The sequence below is a fragment of the Ovis canadensis genome, chromosome 12, assembly GCF_042477335.2.
Source record: "Ovis canadensis isolate MfBH-ARS-UI-01 breed Bighorn chromosome 12, ARS-UI_OviCan_v2, whole genome shotgun sequence".
NCBI classification, from domain to species: Eukaryota; Metazoa; Chordata; class Mammalia; order Artiodactyla; family Bovidae; genus Ovis; species Ovis canadensis.
Window position 1 is genome coordinate 39,458,185 of NC_091256.1, and position 22,873 is coordinate 39,481,057.

At 54.0% G+C, this 22,873-nt stretch overlaps 2 protein-coding genes across 5 annotated transcripts in view; both read right to left on the bottom strand.

The window, feature by feature from the left end:
• TMEM63A (transmembrane protein 63A) overlaps nt 1–8,640 on the bottom strand; it is a 37,011-nt gene extending 28,371 nt beyond the window's left edge. For 2 of the 4 annotated variants that reach the window (XM_069545468.1, XM_069545466.1), the window contains exons 1-3: nt 7,756–8,025; nt 4,315–4,483; nt 2,305–2,504 (exon numbers count right to left, since the gene is read on the bottom strand). In XM_069545468.1, coding sequence (XP_069401569.1) covers nt 2,305–2,490 — 186 coding nt within the window. In that variant the 5' untranslated portion in view covers nt 2,491–2,504; nt 4,315–4,483; nt 7,756–8,025. Of the gene's footprint in view, nt 1–2,304; nt 2,505–4,314; nt 4,484–7,755; nt 8,026–8,335 lie in introns of those variants that run through there. The other 2 variants (XM_069545469.1, XM_069545467.2) reach the window with 2 other exon arrangements.
• Nucleotides 8,641–10,262: 1,622 nt separating this feature from the next.
• Nucleotides 10,263–13,380, bottom strand: LOC138415876 (left-right determination factor 2-like). Its single transcript, XM_069544409.1, has 4 exons — nt 13,131–13,380; nt 11,656–11,902; nt 11,216–11,458; nt 10,263–10,916 (listed from the first exon to the last, which is right to left on the bottom strand). Exons 1-4 carry the CDS (start codon nt 13,378–13,380, stop codon nt 10,553–10,555), a joined length of 1,104 nt encoding a protein of 367 aa, XP_069400510.1. The 3' UTR covers nt 10,263–10,552.
• Nucleotides 13,381–22,873: the final 9,493 nt, after the last annotated feature.

Here is a 22,873-nt window from a genome sequence, read left to right on the forward strand (position 1 = left end):
TTAGACTCAGGAGAGCTAGAGGACCAGAGGAGGTGCTGAGCTGCCCGAGGCCACACAGCTCCAGAGCTCGACATTGCGCCCACCCCCTTCACCAGCCCCCATCCCCATCAGTGCTGACACTGAGCTTGCCTTGGTGGCCTCCTGGCCAAGCTCCCAGGGCCTATCCTTTGCTCTCAAGGCAGCACTGGCAGCCACAACCTTCCTCAGCCCTGGTCTGCCTGCAAGGGCCCCTGAGTACGGAGGCCCTATCAGCACCCCTGGGACCAGCTCCCGCCCTCACATCAGGTACATTTTTAATCACAGAACCATGATAGCAGGCTGAGCTAGAAGTGGTCAGATCTCTACCTTGAGTTCGGTTCTCCAGGAGGCAAGCCCTGGGGACATCTGGCACAGAGCACGTGGAGGCAACGCCCACCAAAGGCCCAGTGCTAGCTGGCTTGGCTTCCACAAGCCAGGGCCATCCACAGCCCTGCATGCCCAATGGCAATGGAAGGGGTTGGACTCAAGTCTAATCCCGTTTACTCTCTAAAAACCCATGGATTCTAGACTGTCTCCTCCCTTCCTTTGCAGGTCCTCTGCCCTACTCCTGCCTCTCTCCCCACCCTGGATAGGCTCCCCCCCTTCAAAATCCAGGGAGGTAGAAAGACACATTTTAATCAGCATATCCCCGAGTGCCCTGGTCAGGGACTGTGGTTTTTAAATGTGGGTTTTGGACTCCAGAGTGGCTAAGTTCCAGCTGAATTTTCTCAAGGTGAAGGTGGAAGTTGGTGATATAGTTTCAAGGGCAGGTGAGTCTTGTCATCAGAAAAATATGAAAGCCGCTCAATGAGTGCCAGCCCTCTGCCCTGGCTGCTGCCTTGGCTCAAGTGGGGTAGATGTTTCCCACGCCTTGATGTCTTTCAGGCTCCTCTGGCTCCAATCCCCAAATCTTCCTGCAATAAAAATGTACCCCACCAGCACACTCCAACAGAGAGTGACTCTCTCTTCTCATCAAACCCTGTTCAAGAGAGACCCACCCCAGCCTGTGTTTCCTGACTTGTGTCCTTGGCCCAGACTCTCCCCTCCCTGAAGACGCTGGATAACAGCTCCAGAAGGACCCTCCTCCATTAACCCCACCAACCCTGAAATCCATCACCACACTCCCGCCTACTCCCCCCACCCAACCACGCCTGGTAGAGAGGACTGTTCTCAACCTATGAATGGGTTTTGGCCCCAAGAGGTAGGTTACTTGACACTTAAGAGCCCTTTATGGTAAAAGCAACATGAGTAGCACACAGGTTTCCATATCTGCCAATAGAAGATCAACAATGTAGCAAAACTCTAATGTAACAATTTAGACCTTAATCCTAGGGAAGAAAATGGAAAGAGGAGTAAAAACTCCCTCTCTTCCTATGAACATTTTTCCTACAAGTAAACTTGGGTTGGATAGCCGCCTCCTTTAGGGCACAGGGCCCTCAAGTGACTTAGCATGCACTTTAGGCTACCCTAACTCCCCTCTCCCAGGTTCCCAGCCAAGCCTAGCCTCTGGTCCAAAGCAGTCCAAGGGGTCCATTCCCTCCACCCCTTCTTACCTTGGTTACCCAGATGGTCTCCATTACATGTGAGGAGAAGGCGACAAGAGAGACCAACCATCCCATGGACACTTTTGAAAAGAAGGTGCCCTAGCCCCCCAGTAAATCACACCTAGCAAGTCTGAGCCAGTCTAGGGGGGAAGATGGCATATTTCAAATTGGGTGATGGTGGTGGGGGTCTTTAGGAACAAGGAGGTCTGAATTAACAAAAGTCCACTGTGAGGAGTGGTGCTAATAAGGTGTACTTGCCTTCCCCCAATTCTCTCCTTTTCCCCACATCTGATTCTCTAAAGGCCCAAGGACCCCAGCGGAGAACAAGGGTGACATCTATAAACTGGGAATTGCAGCTTCTCTAATTCTCATCCACACTCTCCAGTCACATCTCTCATCCCAGCAGACTGACCCTTCCTAAGGGCCTTAGACACATGATGGGCTGACAACTTGGTAACAATGATAATAAACAAAAGAGCAGTAATGTACATTCTTCACATGCTTCGCCTTATTTAACCTTCTCCAAGAATCTCTGAGATAAGAATTATTACCTCCCTTTCACAGAGCAGAAACCTGAGACCCCAGGAAGCTATGTGATATGCCCAAGGTGACAGCCTGGAAGCAGAACTGGGACTTAAACCCAGGGATGTCTGGCTCCTCATCTGAGTTTCCCAGAAAACCCTGTGGCGGGGGAGGGGGTTAGTGCGAAACAAATAACTGATGTGATCCCCGGGGGTCTCACCAGGAAGCAGCTGACATCTATGAACAGGACAGTGGGGATGCCCCCGAAGGTGACCCCCTGGAGCACGGTGCTGTTTTTGGCCGAGTTGTAGCAGTAGGAATCATTGGGCTGGTCCCCGATGCCCAGCCGCTCGCGGATGGCCACTGTTCTGGACTGCCACAGCTCCAGGAAAGGGGAGTCGGTCATCACGCTGGTCCTCCCTGGAGAAGGAGACCCAACAGAGAGTCAGGGCACCAACTCTCCCGTGGTTTCTGCAGCCAGCACTGGCAGAGCCAAGGGCGGGTATCTCCACCAGGGGCTGCCGGGGCACAGGGATCCGGTAGAGGCAGACACCAGCCCTGAGTGCCCGGCAGAGTCTACAGAGAATAGCTCCATTGTAGATGTAGCCCAAGGGTCAGATGGACGGAGCAGATGGCTCATCTAAGACACAGCTGGCTGCCTCCCCAGGGGCAGGGATGAACAGGACGAAAGGGAAGGACAGGAGCCTGCCTAAAGGGTGCCAAGTTCCTCCAGCCTCAGGGATGACTGTCAGGAAGTCATTCCTGTGGGATGAGGGGCGGGAGTGGTCCTGGGAGCCCTGGAGTGCAGGCAGGGGACAGGATGGGGCAGAGGAATCAACAGAGGAGGAAGAGTGTCCAAATGCAACAACTGCTGATCGTCTGAGCCATGGACAAGAGCTCAAGAGATGTCAGGCTGGGAATTCAGAGATAGGCCCACACCATACACTTGGAAACTGAGGCTCAGGGCCTTAAGAGTTCCATTAAGATTAAAGAGCTGGTCAGGGCAGAGTCGAGCCTCAGATCCAGCCTCCTGGGTCTCAGATGCCAGTTCCCTTTCTGCTCTGCCACATTCCCTCTGCAGCTGACTACCCACACCTGTTTGGTGAGAGATTAAAAAGCAGAGAAGGAGACTTCCCTGGTGGCCCAGTAGATAAGAATCCACCTTACAATGCAGGGGATGTGAGCTCCATCCCTGGTCAGGAAACTAAGATCCCACATGCCCTGGAGCCCGTGCACCACACCCAGAGAATCCCTGTGCCGTGATGAAGATCCCACATGATGCAACTAAGACCCAATGCAGCCAAATAAAGATGTTTTTAAAAGAGAGAAAGATTTGGAAAAAAAAAAAAAAAAAGCCAGGGAAAGAGCAGCAGAGAGGAGGAGACAGAGAAGGCAAAGGGGGAGGAGGACAGGGCCCTAAGCCTCTTCAGGGACCCCTGAGTCACCCACTGTGCATCACTGGAGCACTCCCCAGGCTCTGCCCTCTCATTCTTGCACTCCTGGCCTTTCTGGAAGGTCCAGCATTTCCAAAGCAAATATTGCTCCAGGCTAGTTGTTGACCTTTCCTTTCAGAGACGCCTGGTAACCGCAGGTGAAACTAATGGAAATCTCCAAACTCCTAAGGCCCCAGTGTTAGTGCCCAGGTTCTGACCTGCTTTCACACTGTCTGCAGCTGAGGAGCCTGGAAAAATGCTCAGCATCCCTTCCTCTCAAGGTCCTATCTCCTTAAATCTAGTTAGACTAGATTCCCAGGGGACTTTGGCTAAGTCTGGTCTTCCTACCTGTTAGAGGGGCAAAAATCTGGGAGGCAAGAAACGGTACAAAGAACAGACAGATATTTGTACTATGTAGTAATACAGTCTGGGTGTGTGTTGGGGAGCCAGTGATTTCCAATTCTGGCCACTGGGACGGCTCTTTTGGGACAATCTCATGCACACAGGACAGGAAGTGCAGGAGGCATGGGGGAGGCAGTAGGTCCGGGGGCATGGGAGGACTCCCCGAGAGGCCAAGTCATTCTGTCATCCCTATTAGAGACTTGGCAGTGGCTGGAGGGTGTGATGGCAGAGCCACGGAGTTGCTGGCCCTGCGCAGAGTCACAAAAGCTGCCTCTGGGAGACAGATGGTCTTAGTTTCTCTCCTTTAAACCCCACCCAGTGGCACCGCCCCAATGCAACACCCAGCCTGCCGCTGGCTGGCGAAGGCCTGCCCCTCCTTCCTGTCCCACGCTTACCAGATGCTGGGGAAGGAAGTGTGGATGTGTCCCCTGGAGAGGGCCTCAGTTGGCGCTGGCAAAGGCAGCGGTGGCCCTGGCCGCCTCCCAAGCTGCCTCAGGTCCGCTGCTCATTTCCTGCTGGGCTTTCCTGATAGAGGTCATGGGGCACCAGCCTTTGCAGACTTCCCTGAAGGAACACAGGAGACAACCAGAGTCACGTGGGAGCTGTCCTTTTCCCAGGCCGGGTGCTCTGGCGTGAAACCCTTCAGCACACTTCCCCTGCACTCACACCTGCCCGGTGTCTCGGAACTCAAACACGCGTCCAGAGCCTACGGTTCTTCCCAACGGGCTCCCTCCTGTCCTGGCTCTCTCTCCAAGCACCTAGTGCTATAAAGGGGCCACCCTCCTGTGTGCACCCTGGTCTCTCCTCTCTCCTCCCTAACATCACCTGAAGCTCCAGCCTCTCTTGTCCGAGGGCTCAAGGCCCTGGTGAGCCCCGGGCACTGGGACTCCTCCCACAGAAGCACTGGGAGCTGTGGGCTCTGGGAAGACGGAGTCCAGGACCCCACACAGGCCCCAAGGGTAGCTGGGAAGGCTTCTCCAGGTCCCCCAAAGACTAGAATCAGGAAAAAAAAAAAAAAAGAATGCAACAGAACCAACAAGGAAGCCCTGAATAGTGAAGTGGGGGAAAAAATATCCCCATAAAATGGTCACAGAGGGAGCATTGTCAAGGGCAAGAGGCGCTGCTGCGGTGGGGGGTGTGGTGGGGGGCGCCTCACCAATTCTGCTTTGTGTGGAGCTTTGAGAGAGCAGAGGCCTAATGGGAGGCAGGGACCTACGCTCCTCCCCATCTTTTCCACCCCAGTCACGCCACTAAGTCAAACAGGCTCCCCCTGTGGTTTAACAAGGTTTGATAAGAAGGACTCGGTGAGGTCAGCCAGCCAGCCTGGGAGGAAACCTCAGGACTCTTCAGAGGTGGCCTGTCCCCTCTGCGCCTTCCAGGTGTGGGCATGGCTTTGGGGGGCCTCAGTGTCTCTCAGACCTTTCTGCTTAGTTGAGGTCTGTCTCCACCTGTTACAAGTCTGCAAGACTGCGGAAACATCACAGTCCCTCCAGGACCAGCCCCCTGCATCCTCATCCTCCCCAACGGGCATGCTGAGAGGGCAGCTGGCAACATACTGACCACAGGGTGGCCCCCCCAGGCTCAGGAGGAGCAGGAGGGGGAGAAAAGGAGACTCAGCTGGTGGCGACTGGGAGAGAGCTGGCTTAGTGGCTGAAAGACTGATAGTGCTGGGCAGGGGCCAAACCAGCAATTAGGCCCTGTGGCCATGGGTGCCCTGCCTGGTCATGTTCAGTCATCCCATATTTGTCAGATACACATTATGGATGCCTGGTCTTATCCATCCCTTCTCTAGGGAGCTCTCTGCTCATCATCTCATTCAGGAAAGCCAAGATATACTGCTGAGGCCCTGGGGTCAGGTGAGCAGCAGGTGACTCAGGACTCAACTCAAAGTTCAACCCATGTACACCCCAGAGTCTGGTTGTGGCAAGGGGACAGAGGGCTCAATGTGATGGCCATTCCACAAACTGCCAAAGAAGTCAGCCACCCATGCTAACCCCCTGCCCATCCAAGCTGGCAGCTGCTGGCCCCTGTAGCACACCAGAAGATCTCTGTTCCTCCCTGCCACAAACAGGAGCAGAGTGTGTGAGCATCATCAGCTCTTGCAAATTCAGGGTATTTTTATCATCAAATCTTCTGACTTTGTTACTACGATGGCAGGACGACAAACAGTTCCAGGCCCTCTGCCATAAGAGAAGACTCTGATGTTCTAGACGGCAGGTTGCAAACTTCTCCTTAAAGCCCCACCAAACAGGGTCCAGGAACCTGGACAACCATTCACCTCCCAGACACCAGCAGTGGGGGACTAGGGAAATGGCTCAGAGTTCCACTGCAGTGGCCTGAAGCCCTGAGCAGACTCTGAAGTGAGGCTCCCAGCACCATGTGGCTTCACCACTCCATGCCTTGGCTTCCTTCTCTGTGAAATGGAGACAATGATGTGCTTCCTGCAGGGTGAGAGTGGGAGGCAATGCCCATAAAGCATTGAACCCTCACGGGCACTCCAAATCTGCTTTTAAGTCACCTCTCCAGACAATGGGAAACATGATAGCAAAACCCCATCTGACATTTTTCCCGTTAGAGTACAATGAACACCCAAGGGAGATCTTTGCCCATAAACTAAACAAATAAGAGGTGAAGTGAAGTGAAAGTTGCTTAGTTGAGTCTGACTCTTTGTGACCCCAGGCTCCTCTGTCCATGGGAGTCTCTAGACCAGAATACTAGAGTGGGTAGCCATTCCCTTCTCCAGGGGATCTTCCAACCCAGGGATCGAACCCACGTCTCCCGCATTACAGGTGGATTCTTTACCATCTGAGCTACCAGGGAAGCCCAGACAAGAGGTGTGTGAAGGCAGAAAGAAGCCTCTCCTTCTGTATACTCCACCTCAAGATAGCAGCAGACTCAGGACTCTCCGACAGGGGTCAGAGGAGGGAAGTAGAAAGGCAAGCATGGAGTAGGAGAGGGGAAATACGGGTTGTTTCTCCAATAAGAGATGACCTGGAGTCTTTCCTCATCCCCAGCAACAGTCCACAACTCTGCTTGAGCCAGGGCCCAAGAAGGTCCTCAGGATGCCCCCACACACAGCCCCTTTGTACACACTAGGCCTGGACTGGTGAGCACAATCCACTGGCTTAACCTCAAACCTTCCACACTTTAGGGGCTGGATACCGTCACACAACTTCAGCTCAGAAGGAAGCAAAGGGGGTTAAGGGTGTAATTTTGTATACCCCTGTGGTCTCCTGTTTTTCAGAACACCGACTGAGCTGAAAGAGAGGCCACCCCAGAGTCTCAGGTAGCCAGGCTTATCAGGTACTGGAACCTCTACGGTTTTGGTTTCTTAGCAGAGCTCTCTTCTTCCCCCTATCCTCCAAAACCCCTAGCTTCCCTCCTCAGGACTCCAGAGAGTGGTTTCTACCTTCCCATGGGCAGATACTCGGCCCCTACCCAGGCCGGCCTCGCATAGAGAAAAAACAGCCCCTGGGCTGAGATCCCCGGGCTAGGCTGGGAGGTCGATTCCAGCTGACAAATCCCCAGAGAGAGGGTGGGAAGAGAAAGGGATTAGCCTTAAAAGCGAAAAGTTGGAGCCTTGGATTGGGAAGTTGCGTAAAGCCATCAGGCGCGGCGCTGGAAGCGAGGCGCGAGGTCTGCGCAGCCCGGGGACAGACACCCTCCTCCCAGCCACTCGGTCACCCCTGCTCCGGAGTTGGGGCTGCGGAGGCAAGAGGCCCGCACGCCGGAACCAGACACTAGACGTGGCACCCTGGCGTAGACCCCGGGTCCTGCCTGTCTCGGGGAAAGAAAGAAGGCGTCATCCCCCCTCTCAACGCCCCTTTCCCCTTTACCTGCGGCGGCGGCGGCGGCGGCGCAGCGACCCGGGCAGACCAGAAGTTGCCTGGCTCCACCTGGTCGGGCGGGGCTGCGTCCTGACCACTTAAAAGTTATAAAGTGAAACTCCCCGCTCTCCTGCACATGCGCAGAGCCGCGTCCACGGCTTGCCCAATTTGCAGCTACGCCCGAGTGGGTGTCAGCTCTGCCGCCGCCTCCCGCCCCCGGCGCCGTGCGCCCCTGGGCGATCCTCCGTCCAGGCCCGGCGCGGGGCCACTGCTCAGTGCGCTCAGCTCCTCCCTGCAGTCTGCAGGCCCCGTTCCGGCCAGCTCGTGTCCTGGGACCGAGGAGAGTGCCGCCAGGGCTGATTCCCCTCCCCGGCCCCCCGACGCGTCCCCCTTTCCCCGACAGACACCTTGGGGCGCCCCAGGCCTAGTACAGGGTGATCACATCCGTGGGAGGCGGGGGCAGCGCATGGGCGAAAGTTCTTGATTTTTCTGTAGTGCACTGAATTTCCTAGACCAGCTTTTAGGCCCCCCTGTATCGGGGCGGAGTGGGGTCGGGGGGGTAGGGAAATCGGGTAGGCTCAGCCCGCACCTCGGCTCCACGTAGTCCGTCGTCACCTGGTTCCCAGCGCGGAAGACTACGGCTCCGCTATCTTTCTGAATAGCCTGACAGTGAAAGCCCTGGGGCCGGCGGCGGGGGAGGGGCCGCGGGGGGTTCCTGCGTTTGGCCCCAAATAGAAGTCGCAGTGTTTTCGGCGGTGCCCCGGAGCCAAAGCCGGAACTGCCAATTCCGGGCCGCCAGGGTCACCGTTCTAGCCCAGCTCGCTGAGCTCTGGGTCCCAGAGAGTTCCCTATGAGCGGCAGCCCCCGCAGTTGGACTGTAAGCTCCCCGAGGGCGCTGGGGTGTGCTCTGGGCAACACACAGGTTGGCGTTCAATGAGGACAGCGCCCCCAGTGAAACCGAAGAGCACAGCTCGCCGGCTGCAGCAGTCTGCCCTCCTCCGCAGGCCTCCGTTTCCGCAGGAGGTTGGACCAAAGCTTTCTCTCAGGTCCCTTCCAGCACTAAAAATCTGTGAATGCTGAACAGCTCCGCACTCAGTACCCGCACAGCTTTGCAGGGATCTGGCCCTCTTCCATTTCTGGGCTTTCATCTTTTGTTGTCGTGGTAAATGTATTCACCTTATCTCCCTCCCCAGCCAGCCTGGGGATCTCTGGAGGGAGCCTGCCGGGGGTGTCTTCTGCTCTAGCAGTGCTTTTCTGACCCATTTGCTGGCTTGCTCCTTCTCCCCAACCCCCAGTCACTAGTTATTTCCAGAGTTTGCCCTTGACGTCTGTGCTCAACACAGCCCTTGGCCTACCCGTAAGCGCCTGGCCATCTCTCCTCCTGCGGTTCCCTCCAGCGGCCAAGGAACCCACAACTGACTTCCAGCAGGTGCCTGCGTGTGTCCACTGGGCTTCCCCCTGGCGCCTCAGACGGACTCTGTCCACTCTCTTCCCCGCATATCCTCCACCTTGCGTCTTTATTCTTCCCCTTCCTCAATGAATGCAGCCACCCCTGATCTGTGCTGTGGGGTCCAGGGAAGTGTAAGGTTCTAACCCCAGTGATTACATTGGTGGAGACACTGAAAAGAAAAGTTAGGATCCTTGATTTCAGAGAGGGAAGGTATTTCTAAATTGACTTTCAGTAGGTCGTTTCAAAATCAAGAGGTTAGACAGATCAACATGTGAGGTGAGATAACCATAGCCCCACTATGTATCAGGCAGCATGTGGAGTGCTTATAAACACTACTTCCTTAAATTTCCAGTAGAAGTACAGAGAAGTCAAGGATTGTTCCTATCTGATAGAGAAGAAAATGGAAATTTAGAGGATGTAGAATTTACAGTTAATTTGAGCTGTAAAGATAAGCAAGGAATCCAAGACAACCATGTCCAAGGCCTGAACCCTGTATCAAACTCAGTTTAAAGCCAGTGTAATCTTGGCATTCCAAAATCTTACATCAGCATTTTATCACTTGCTCCCTTTATCTGCCCTCAAATCTAAAGGAGTGATTCACATTCTTGTAGATGATGATTTTAATCACAGATTTTAAAAATTTTGTATCAATTAGAATTGAAATAAAGCCCATTCCCTGTGCCCAGAGAAGTAAAAATAGCAACAGCAATGACAAAAAAAAGTTCTGCCTCAATCTTCAGAGGACAGGCACATTAGAATCAATGCATTCCAATTCTAGCATCCTGTATCACTTAATTGAGACCTTGAACAAGTCTTTGAAAGTCTTTTCCTTAGTTTTCTAATCTGGTTGACCTAATTCCTATAGAACTTTCTGTTCTCTCACAATTTGCAGGGTTCTGGGTAAAACAGAATAAAATGTATTTTATTTGTTTCTTGCAGAATACCCTTATTATTTGAGTTAGGTATGTACAACTTCTATTTACTATAGATTTTTAAGCCCAGAGCAGCAACTGTGTCTCCCAGCCATACCACAGAGCTCAGCCCACGTCCAATAAGAGGACAAGGAAACAGTGACAAATTGGGGTTTCTCTTCTTAGGTTACAAAATCTACACAGGTAAGTGCTTAGGATACAGTGCAGTGAAAAAATGTCGAGGAGAGAAGATTGGGCAGGGGCTCCCAGTGTCCAGGGAGTCTTGTTCCTGAGAAACAAAAATCAGAAGGCGAGCTAACTGGTCAGAACTCAGTATGAAGCGCAGAGCATGTGCCACCATCAGCTCAGTCATCCCCATCTCTTCTGGCACCCGGAACAGTTTCAACACACACAAGCCAAGTCCTTCGATGACTATACCCCACACCTACGGCTCCAACTTCCTTGGCACAAGCACCCCGTCCCAGGCACAGCTGCATGTCTGCACCCTCATGTTGGGCAGGCTGACCACCTGGGGCTGGAGTCGGCCTCCCTCCTGGATGCTGACAATCATGGGCAGTGAGGTCGTCTCCAAGGCGATGCACTGTCGAGGCCCCAGAAAAGGCCACTTGAAGGTCAGGGACTCTGGGGGCTGCTGGCAGGTGCCCACACACTCATAGGTCAGGAAGCCTGGGGGCTCCAGGACCCAGTTCTCAGCCCACTTCATCCCCTGCAGGTCAATGTACGTCTCCTGGCGGCAGCAGCGGGTGCCCTCGGTCACCGGTGCCTTAGGATCACAGTTTCCCTGAGCTCTGTGGGGAGCAAAGAGAGGCAGAGTCAGAGGTCAGCTGAGAGGGCAGGGGTCATGGGGCCCAGGGTGAGACCTAGTGGCACACCTGGAAAGATTTATGATCTATCTCTTATTATGTTCAAAATGTTGGATATTTGTCATAAGGATGGATAACCAGAAATAACCCCCAAAATAATAATTAGAGCTGACATTACTCCCAAGAGTGGAAGGAGATATTTTATATATTCATTCATTCCCACAGCACCCTGTAAAGTTGCCCGTTTCAAAATAGGTTCCCCCGCAGCCTGCCCCCGGGCCTACCCGTAGTCCCTGAGGTCCAGGGTGTGCAGCTCCAGCTGGGGCTCCCCCTGCCGGCCGCTCGACGGCCCCTGGGGGGCGAAGCGGACCAGCCTGTGGGCGCTGGAGGCCAGCGGGCCCAGGTGCTCCCGCTGCACCAACACCTGCAGGAGCAGCGGCTGCCGGGGGCTGCCCAGCTGCTGCCAGAAGTTCACCGCCTCGGTCACGTCCAGGGCCTTCCAGCCGCTCTCGTGGATGGACACCAGCCTGCGACACCGCACGGAGGGAGACACAGGCCCGCGCTCAGGCGTGGGGACTGGGACTGCCCGGGGTGGCCCCGGGGGCGGCACCTCTCCTACCCGCTCCCGCGTGTCCCCGCCGGGACCGAGCCGCCCCTCCTCCCGCCCCGGGCCCAGCCTTTCTTCCCTCCCCCGGGCCCCACACCGCAGCCGCGACCTCCGCACCTGGAGTCGATGAGGGCGGTGCGGTTGGAGCCATCGTCGCGGACGTGCAGCCACTGCACGGTGACCCGGGCGCGGTCGCTGCGCGGGAAGAGGCGCTCGTGTCTGCGGAGCGCGGCCCTGGGGACCGGCTCCTGGAAGAGACGCAGCACGGCCTGCACCAGCTCGCTGCGGGGCGGCAGACGCTGCTCCATGTCGAACACCAGCAAATGCGAGGACGTCTCGGATGCCAGGAACCTGCCGACCACCTCTGGGGACAGGAGCGGAGTCAGCGGGGCCCCTCCGAGCACAAGGCGAGCTCTGAGGATGCAGGGCTCAGGGCGAGCGAACAGGGTTTCCCCAGGAATCCCCAGGGAGAGTTTGGAGGCTGGGAAACTGATGGGCCAGGCCAGAAACAGAGCACCTCCACTCCCCAAGCAGGCTCTCCAAAACCATCATCTGGGGTTGGGGCTTGTGTACTAGTGGTGACCCCCCCTCACCACTAGTGAGGGGAGGGCCAGCTTTGGGATACTGAGCAAGGGCTGGGACTCTGAGTGAAGACCGCAGACCTGCAGGCTTCTTTAGGCAAAGGCCAGGAGTGGGAATGGGGGGTGGAAGGCTGAGGACCTGCCAGTGAAAATCTACAGTCACCAGCTGAAACCCACTTTTCCTAAGAGGCAGAGAAAGAGCTCTGAATTTACTTTCATTTCCCTGCCTGGTGAGGGGACTCTTGCCAGTGAAAAGGAACAGGGGCAATTTTTGTGGAATTACCAAGCCCTGAGGGAAATGGTGAGGTCAGGCACAACACGCTCTTCAGAGGCCCCAGCAATCCGTCCCCAGCACCCCAGGTTGGCAGTGCGATCACCTGATCAGCCAGTCCCATGGCTGCCAGCAGTCACCCTGCTGAGGTGTCCAGCACCGGCCTCCTCGTCTCCCCAGGCGCCTGGCCTGGTCTATCTGTGGGTGTCGAGGAGGTGAGCCCCAGCCCTGGGGAAGTGAGAGGCTGCCATAGGACTCAGACCTGGTACCTTCCATCTCATGAGAATACTCACAACTTTGGGAAGTAGTCAAAGCTAATTTAATGTCATTTCAAGAAACACAAGAGTTGTTGGGAGACTTGTCCAAAAACAAATATCAGAGCTGAAAACTGAACGCACAGGTCCATTCTCTCTAAGGCAACACTCTGCGGAGGCCAGCCTCTTTGTCCCCTAGCACAAAGGCACCTTGACCATCTGTCTTCTCTTCTCTAACTTTTTTCTTTCCACTTTGCTTCCTGCCCCATGATTCCCTGTTCTTGCCTTGGCTTTGTCAGCCAGTCCAGCCGGCCCTGCTCCTCCTGGCCCTGAGAGGCGGGGTCCTCAGTGCAGACAGAGACCAGAAGCCCAGGCCCATTGTCCTCACAGGCCATGGTCCCCCCTCACCACCCTGTGGACCCTGCACCCCAGACAGCTACCACCACCACCACGAGGACTAGGCTGCAGCAAGAGAGCGGGCCTCACCTCGGAAGTTCTGGCTGAACCTCTTTCCCCGGGAGCGCGCCCCGTGGCCACGCTGCAGCAGGGCCACGTACTGGGCCCTCACGTGGGCGGGGATGACCAGCCCCTCCACGGCGGCCTTGTCCACGATGGGGACCTCGCTGAGGTGCAGCTGCTGCAGCAGGCTGTCCAGGATCCGCTCCTCGGTCAGGGCCGCCCCAGGGCCAGCCTGGGGCAGCACCCAGAGGGCCCAGCAGAGCCACAGGGGCCGCATGGCGCTGCTGGGGAGAAGGAGGGGCAGAGTGGACGTGTCCCCGGATGAGGCTCCAGAAGGGTCCCAGCAGCGGGGTGTGCTGAGAGCCAGGCTGGGCCAGCTTTATAGCAGCCCTGGGCTGGGCCAGGATGGTGGGAGGGGGGAGAGGCTGGGAGGAAGGGAGGTCACACCCCTCAGACCTCCTGGGAGCTCAGCATCCAGACAGGTCCCTGAGCCCGAGGAGGGGGCTGTCTAGACTGTGAACAGATGGTATTATTGTGGTCAGGTGCCTCTACCTTGGCCGGGGTTGCTGGACCAGTTAAATTAAAAAGCTTGTTTCCTGAAGAAGAGGCAAGGATCTCTATGTGCTTTCTTCCCTTTCCCTCAGTCACAGAGCAAACTCCAGTCCCTGGTGTGGACTGAGAGTCCTGATTCTTGCTACAGCTACTCTGTGTGCACACCAACACCTTGGCTTTCTGGCTAAGGACCGATTCTGCCTACAAGGATGAGCATCTAAGCCTGGTGCTCAAAGGACTCCTGGGGGCTGCTGAGCTCCTGGGCTGTCCACAATTAGAAAACCCAATGTTTTTCCCAGTGCTTAGGGGGGAAGGGGTGACCTTCCTAGACAAGAGAGCCTGAGGTAATTTATTACCAATGGGATTTTGTCCAATAAGGAACCTCATCCTCCCCTTCTCCCTGGCTGTTCACAGATTCAGAGATTGGAGTTGAAAAACCATCCTGCCTGTTCCCTCCTCCAATTTTTGAGCTAAGAAAACCAAGGCTCAGAGAGGCAACAATACCCCTGGCTCACAACAGTTAATGATGGACGCCTGCATGAAGTCAAGTCTGATTCCTAGCCCACAGCTCTTTCCACAACCTCCAGCTGTTTCCAGCCAGAGTCCTTGTTCAATCCTCTGAAGCAGCCAAGTGGACTCAACCCAGGTGACCCGGGCTCGGTGTGGGTAGGGGGCATGTCCTTCAATTTCCTGAAGCTTCACCAAATGAATGTGGATTTGCATGGTAGAGGAGTTTTAGTGGGGAAGTAAAACAACTGGGCAATCAGCCAGGAGGTAGGGCTGTCAGATAAAATACAGAACACAATTTGGGACATACTTTAGCACATCATTTGTTGTTTATCTGAAATTCAAATTTCACCTTTCACCAGGAGTCCCATATTTTTAATTGCTAAATCTGGTAACCCTGGCCAGAGGCCAAAGAGAAAAAGAAAAAGCCAGTGTGGATTGGGAGACTTCTGACAATGGGCTGATTAGCCGTCAGGCAGGGAGGGCAGCCCCCACCCTTTGTCATGCAGAAGGAGGAGCCCGGCTTCCCCCGCTTCCACTCTCTCCTGTGTCTGGCCCAATACCCTGCCAGGGCAGGTTGGCTGGAGATGCTTTAGTGGCCCCTGAGGTAGATCTTCTGTCTGGAAGGAGGAAAGGGGCCAAGGGAATAGAGGGTTTGGGCTTTCCTGGTGGCTCAGATAGTGGTAAAGAATCTGCTTGCAATGTGGGAGACCCAGGTTTGATCTCTGGGTCAGGAAGAGTCCCTGGAGAAGGGCATACTCCAGTATTCTTGCGTGGAGAATTCCATGCACAGAGGAACCTGGCGAGCTACAGTGCATGGAGCCGCAAGAGTTGGTCACAACTGAGCAGCTGACACTTTTACTTTCACCCCGTTGAAGGACCAATTTGGACCTTGCCCAGAGCTGAGGTTAGGATGGAGGGCAATGGGCCGGCCGTCTTGAGATGGGGGCCGCAGACCTGGCCCCCAGGGAGTCCTGGAAAGATGGATGACAGGGACTGAGGCAGGAGGGCAGGTAAGAAGCAGGGCCAGGTGCCCACGACCACCCTCCTATCTCTTACAGGCTGGTTTTGTCCAGACTGCCCACTGAAGGCTGTGAGAAAATGTGAGGTCAGAGGTCATCCTGCAGACTCTGCAGATGGGGACAAACTGGACCAGAGCCTAGGCTTGGAACCAAAGGGAGCTGTGAGGTCAGTGAAGATTGGAGTCTGATTGTGGGTTCGCTTCTGGATTAGAGCCCAGCATCTGAGGGGAAAGGGACTTCTATCCCCTTCCTGATGAGGGAGGCACTGCTGTGGTGCTCCAGAAACACCCCGAGCCCCAGCCCCAGATGCCCTGGGCTGCCCCAATCCTGCACCCATCAGCCTACCAACCCAAGACCTGGGGGACCATGTGGTTCCTTGGGGTCTCCAGACATGACCCTGGGTGGGCAGTGGGGCATCCTTGTCCCCCGAAGAAACTTGGCCTCGGTGTCAGCTGGGCCAGCACTTCCCAGGGGTTCCCTGGGCTCAGGAGGGGTGCGGACAGGGAAGGACTAAGAACCCAGGTTTCGGTTCATCCACACCTTCCAGCGGAGGGTGGGTCCTTGCTGTGCCACTCATCAACTGTGTGGCCTTAGATGGGTTTTCTACCCACTTCAACATGGGAATAATGTACTTTTCTTATTCCAGCTGCACCGCACAGCTTGTGGGATCTTAGTTCCCTGACCAGGGATTGAGCCCAGACCCTCGGCAGTTACAGTGCCAAGTCCTAACTACTGGATCTCCAGGGAATTCCCAATACTGAAATATGTTTTTTTTCCTGACAAAATACTTGTCGGTATTAATGGAGAGGTCATCAGAGTGCCTCACACAGCACTCCCGTACACACACACACACACACACACACACACACACACACACAATAGGTGCTCAATAAATGGTAAGGATCTTTCAACTGATACTAACTTACGATGTTAAACTTTTTAAAATTCTAAGTTAACAACGTTTCTGCATTATTATATAGTTAATACACATAATACAAAAGTCAAAAGATCAAAGGTGTTTGTGAAAAATGTCAGCCTCTGTGACTTTGCTGCTCGTCTCCCACTTCACCTTCCCAGAGACAGTCTGCTTACCAAGAAACTCAGATATTTTCCCCACCACATGAATCTTACTAATCTATCATTGTGACCCTTTTCAAATTATAATTTTATTATTAGAATTCTTATAGTTAAGTACAATTCTATAATTAAAAATAATAATTTCTAATTATTTGTTTTTCCCCACCTGGGTCCTCGTTGCTACACACGGGCTTCCTCTAGCTGCGGTGAGCTGGGAAACTGCTCTCCAGTCGCAGCACGCGGGCTTATCATTGTGGTGGCTTCTCTTATTGCGGACCACGGGCTCCAGGTGAGTGGGCTTCAGTAGTTGCAGCGTGCAGGCTCAGTAGTTGTGCTGCACAGGCTTTGTTGATCCACGGCATGTGGAATCCTCCCAGACCAGGGATCAAACCCGTGTCCCTTGCCTTGGTAGGCAGATTCTTAAGCACTAGACCACCAGGGAAGTCCTCTATTTTGCAAGTGAAGTGAAAGCCACTTAGTTGTGTCCGACTCTTTGCAACCCCTTGGACTATACAGTCCATGGAATTCTCTAGGCCAGAATACTGGAGTGGGTAGGCTTTCCCTTCTCCAGGGGATCTTCCCAACCCAGGGATCAAACCCAGGTCTCCCACTTTGCAGGCAGATTCTTTACCAGCTGAGCCACAAAGTAAGCCTATATCGCTGCCCCCATCATCTCCCTATCCACATTCCCCCCTACCTACCCACCAGTGTTGTTAGTTCAATTGATTCAAATTCTGACACACTTGCCTCTGTGAAATCAGAGTGTATCTCAATCCCTGTCAGTCAGGGGCGGTGGGACAGTTTTGTGTGACCACCTTCTGAGGAAGGTTGTCTCAGGCTGCTGCTCTGGGACAGTTCTGTGTGACCACCTTCTGAGGAGGGCTGTCTCAGGCCGCTGCTCTGGGACAGTTCTGTGCGACCACCTTCTGAGGAGGGCTGTCTCAGGCCGCTGCTCTGGCTGCTATAACAAAATGTTGTGTGGGGGGAGGGGAGGGAGAGGCCTTAAATAGGCAGAAATTTGTTTCTTCACAGTCTGGAGGCTGGAAGTCCAAGATCAAGGTGCCAGCAAATTTGGTTTCTTCCGAGGCCTTGCCCCTTGGCTTGCAGATGGCAGCCTTCTCACTGTGTGCCCACATGGTTTTCCTCTGTGCCCACACATCCCTGGTGTCTCTCCGCGTGTCCAAATGTCCTCTCCTTAGAAGGACACCGGACAGATTGAGTTAGAACCCACCCTAGGGGCCTCATTTAGTGTAATCATCCCTTTAAAAGGGTGGGTCACTGACAGCTTTGCACTGTCTCTCTATGCTTGTTTTTTGTTTGGTTTGGCTTTTTTTTTTTTTTTGGCCATACTGCATGACCTAGAGAACATCCCTGACCAGAGATCGGAGATCGAACATGTGCCTGCTACAGTGGCAGCATGGAGTTTTAGCCACTGGCCCAAAAGGAAGTCCGAGTGTATTGTTTTGTATAAAGGAATCATTCTCCTCTCTCCTTTACCCGTCTTTAAAAAATTATATACATAACTTATTCTTTTTCTTTCTAAAAAGCATTTATTTCACTGCGCTGGGTCTTCGTTGCTGCACTCAGAATTTTTTAGTTGCAGAGTCTTAGCCACTAGACTACCAGAGAGGTCTCTATACACGAGTTATTGAAGGTTAACTGTAGGAAACAGAATTTTCAGTGAGACCATGACCAAACTTGAGGAGGAACTAATACACCCTGTGATCGATACAATAACCGTTGGGATGATGAGTCTTCTAATCTTTGGAGCCGAGAGAGAGTTGCTGCATAGGTAGGAAGGACAACTGTCTCCTGTTAGAGAGAAACATACAATCATGTTCTCGTGGTCAGGCAGTTCCGATGTGTAGAAGGGAGGACACAGAAGCTGAGTTATAAGGAGTGGACTGTGTGAGTCATCCATCCATCGCCTCAATGCTGGGTGCCTCCTTCAATAGATGCTCTGTGATGAACAAAGGAATTTCAGTAAGAAGTTCTTTGAGGACTTCCCTGGTGGTCCAGTGGTTCAGATTCCACCCTTCTGATGCAGGTGGCTCAGGTTTGATCTCTGGTCCGGGAACCAAGATCCCACATGCCATTTGGAGCAGCCAAAATGAAAAAAGAAGTTCCTTGAAAGGGAGAGTGATATTAAGCTTACCTGAGAGAGGGCACTGAGTTGGGGGGAGGGGTTTGTCCTTCAGGAAGAAGAGGCTTTTCTGCAATTTCTGGTGCAGGCCAAGGTCAGTGGTGTGGGAGTCCACCCTGGGGAAGCTCTTTCCCAGCCACAGGCCCAGAACAAAGTCCATCTGTAGCCTCGTAGCTTTGGCCTGGCAACCGCCTTTCCACAGCCCTTTCACCAGAAGCCAGCTGTCGAGGCCTGGAGGAAGGGTGTCCAGGCTTAGGACCCAGGCCTGTGCTGAGTGACGTGCTGTACCCTGACCCACAGGGCAGTGGGTGGACACTCACTCCCGCCGGGAGGCTTTTGGGGAGGGGGCTGGCCGTGGGGAAAGGGATGTATTCAGAGGGAAGGGAGAGCAGCATGGGGTGACTGGACAGCAGTGGCTGGAGGAAGGGCGACTTCCAAGCCCATAGAGCCTCATTTGGCCCTTTTGTCTCCTGGATGAGAGCTGACAGGAAGAGGAAGTGGGGGCAGGTGGGGGGAGTTGTCAGACCACCTATGTCCCCATATTCAAAGCCCATGAGAGTCCTAGGGAGGCTACAGTCCCTGAGCCATCCCACCAACACTACCCTGCGAGCTCCAGATGTTGCGGGACCCCTTCCAGGGCCTGAGTGTGGGTTCTCGTCTAACACTCAGGAAGGAATCGTCTGAGGAGCCACACGTGCTAGCAAAGCAACAGATTTTACTGGGAAGGGGCACCTGGGCGGAGAGCAGTTAGAGTAAAGGAGCCCAGGAGAACGGCTCTGCCTCAGTCTGTCCACAGTCTCAGGTTCTGTGGCGATGGGATCAGTTTCCAGGTTGTCTTTGGCCAATCGTTCTGACCCAGAGTCCTGCCTGGTGGCGCACGCATTGCTCAGCCAAGATGGATGCCAGCGAGAGGATTCTGGGAGGCGGTCAGACAGTGGTGTCTCCTTTTGACCTTTCCCGAACTCTTCCGGTTGGTGGTGGCGTGTTAGTTCCGTGTTCCTCACTGGGGCCTCCTGTCATAAAATAACTCACGCAGATGGTTACTGTGGTGCCTGGCCAGGGTGGGCGGCTCCCTCCCCTAACACAGGGAGCACTGTCTCCTGCCCGAGTGAGTGCGCCCGCCCCAGACTCCTCCACCACCCATGCTGCCAAGCCCGTGGGCCTCTGGCAGAGGAGATGTGGCCTCCACAGGCTGCCCCTGGCCCTGGGTTGGGGTCTCCCAGGGTACAGGGAGCTGCCAGAGCCTTTGAGGCTCTTGCCGTGGGCCGAGACCACCAGCTCCCTAGTGTCCCTTCTCTATGCCACCGGAGAGGGCAAGGGGATCTACACCAGACTAAGTGAGTGGAGCTCAGAGGAGACGCAGTTGCATGGTGAGCCGGCCACCCATTCTCTAGGGCCGGGTCTTGGCTGGGGCAGGCTGGGCAGCTGGAGGGGATGGGGTGGCTGTGCCACCCAGATCAAATCCAGGCCCAGATCAAAGCGACAGCATCTCCTTCACTGCCTACCGCTGTTCCCACTGCAGGGAGCCGTCCTGCCATTTCCCTCCAACATTAAAAATGTACCCAAGAGTTCATCTTTTCCTTACTTTGTGGTGGGCCTTACTGGGGGATCTCTCACCCTGTCCAGGACAAGAATGCAGAAGACCTGGGAGGCTCTGGAATCGGTTATGTGCGCAGAATGGCCATGTTTGCCTGCACAGAGGAGCCTCTAGAGGAGATGCAAACAGGCTTGGTTTTGTTTGGTTCTGTGTATTTGTTTGTTTTGTTCTTCTTAACGGCTTAAGGCTCCATCTGTCAATGAACATTTTTTGTTGAAGCAAACACCTGGAGAGTATATGGTGAGGGCAACTTCCCCACGTCCCTGTCTGTGGTCAGCCACACCACACAGTAGGCAGGCTTTGTCCGGGGGACAAAAGTGAGTCTGCTGATGGTAAGCTGTTGCCCGTCTTTCTCCGTCAACAGCAGCAAACTCCCCTCTGACTCCTCCTCACCTCTCACCCCTGCCCAGCAGTAGAGTCCAAACATGCCTCTCCATTATAAAGACAAGACTTTTCTGGGGACTTCCCTGGTGGTGCAGTGGTAAGACTCCAATGCAGAGGGTGTGGGTTTGATCCCTGGTCGGGGAACTAAGATCCCACATGTCATGCGGTGTGGCCAAAAGGAAAAGAAAAATTAAGAAGAAAAAAAAAAGACAAGAGTTTCCTGGATTCAGAAAAGCACAGTTGTGATTGTAACACAAGTTGTTTTTTCTTCCTTACCCTCTCCCTTTCTTTTCTATTTTCTTTCTTTATTTTTCCTCTGAAAGAGTTGTTATCAGTATTAGTCTCTTATTTGTGCCCCCCAACCCAAATAAAAAATGTCCAGAAAGAAAAACACCCACATAAACTAGTCTCTATCCTCAAATCTTGCCCGGAAGAAGGAATTTCTAGAAGTAGTTTGTCTCCATACATTCCTCTTCCTGCCTCCCTCTTTTCTGTTAATCAAGAAGGAAATGGCAACCCACTCCAGTATTCTTGCCTGGAAAAGTCCCTGGACAGAGGAGCCTGGCGGGCTGCAGTCTATGGGGTTACATGACTCAACATGCGTGCATGAGGGTGGAGGGAGGTGTGTTGGTAGCAATAAACTGATAGAACTAAAAAAAAAGAGAGAAATGTTTACTGATGACTCTTCCCCTTCTCTGTATCCTGGGGACAGCTAAGGAGACAAAAGGGCAGTGGATTCAAGAGGAAGCTTGGGTTCAGTGACAGAAAGGGGGGCGGGCAGCCCAAGGGTTCCCTAAATGCTGTGTTTTGGGTGGTTCCACACCCTCGCCCCACCAGGTCTGGGATCTCCCTTTGCTTCACTCGCCTCCCATTTCTCCTTCACACCCTGGGAGGAAGACATTGTTGACACTGAACACCAAAGGCTCCGAGCAGTGAAGACCCTGGTCCAAGGCCATAGACTGCCAATGAGAGCACTGAGGGGAGCCAGTCCTGGCCAGTGACCTTGGACAAGTTCATTACCTTCCCTGCACCTTGGTTTCTTTATCTGTGAGATAGGAACACTAATAATACGTATTGCGCAAGCTCATGGTGAGCGTTCAGTGAAGTATGGCTCAGTCAAGACCAGCAATTACTATCTGGTTGCAGAGGTGTCCTTCCTGGCCCTCCTTGCAGAAGTCAGGCCCCTCTCTGCCTCACCCAGCTGACCACAGACAGCTGTCAAAGCGGGGCGCAGTGATTCTCCTGAGGTCTCATGCCAGGGAGTGGCTCAGTGAACACTGAAGCCAGGACCCACCCTCAGCTGGAAGGTGTGGATGAAACTGAATGTGGGTCCTTAGTTCCCCCTCAACCCCCACTTCAGCTCAGGGAGCCCCAGAGAAAGGCCAGCCCTGTGATACCAAGGCCAAGCTGCTCTGGAGGACAGGGAGGGTCCACAGGCTGACATTTTTCACAAACGCCTTTGTATCTTTTGACTTTTGTACTGTGTGTATTAACTATAAAATAACGCAAAGACATTGTTAACTTAAAATTTTAAAAGTTAAACATTGTAAGTAACTATCAGTTGAGAGACCCCTACCGTTTACTGAGCACCATGTGCGTGTGTGTGTGTGTGTGTGTGTGTGTGCGCGCGCGTGAGCGCACATGGCGGGGGCGCTGCTTTGCAAGGCACTCTGATGACCTCTCCATTAATACTGACATGTTTTTTGTCCAAAAAAGAGAGCGTATTTCAGTATTGGGAATTCCCTGGAGGTCCAGTAGTTAGGACTTGGCACTTTAACTGCCGAGGGTCTGGGCTCAATCCCTGGTCAGGGAACTAGGATCCCACAAGCTGCGCGGTGCAGCAGGATTAAGAAAAGTACATTATCCCCATGTTGTAGAGGGAGACGTATATTGAAGTGGGTAGAAAACCTATCTAAGGCCACACAGTTGATGAGTGGCACAGCAAGGACCCACCCTCCGCTGGAAGGTGTGGATGAACCGAAACCTGGGTTCTTAGTCCTTCCCTGTCCGCACCCCTCCTTAGCCCAGGGAACCCCTGGGAAGTGCTGGCCCAGCTGACACTGAGGCCAAGTTGCTTTGGAGGACAAGGATGCCCCACTGCCCACCCAGGGTCATGTCTGGAGACCCCCAAGGAGCTACATGGGCTCCCAGGTCTGGGATCAATAGGCCGATGGGTGCAGGATTGGGGCAGCCAGGGCACCTGGGCCTAGGGATATCTCTGGGTCACACACAGTGTGTCTGCACCAGACTGGGAACCCCTCCTGGAGCCCGCTCAGATGCTGGGCTCTAATCTAGGAGGGAATCCACTCCTGGGCTCCACCCTTCACTGAGCTAAGTCCTCTTTGGTTCTGAGTCCAGGTCCAGCTCAGTCCCATTGACCAAGCCCCTGAGATGACCTCTGACCCTCATGTCTTCTTACTAGGCCTCAGCTAGCAGCTTGGATTCTGGTTGGGGGTCAGATCCTGGGCTCTAGAGACAGGAGGGTGAT

Bases quoted from the DNA above. Each gene is read 5' to 3' on its own strand.
- LOC138415876 (XM_069544409.1), bottom strand. From the start codon at position 13,380: ATGCGGCCCCTGTGGCTCTGCTGGGCCCTCTGGGTGCTGCCCCAGGCT. The intron at 11,459-11,655 runs GTGCGGAGGTCG...GCGGTGTCGCAG, and splicing joins ACCGCCCTCATCGACTCCAG to GCTGGTGTCCATCCACGAGA. The intron at 10,917-11,215 runs GTAGGCCCGGGG...TGCTCCCCACAG, and splicing joins CTGGACCTCAGGGACTACGG to AGCTCAGGGAAACTGTGATC.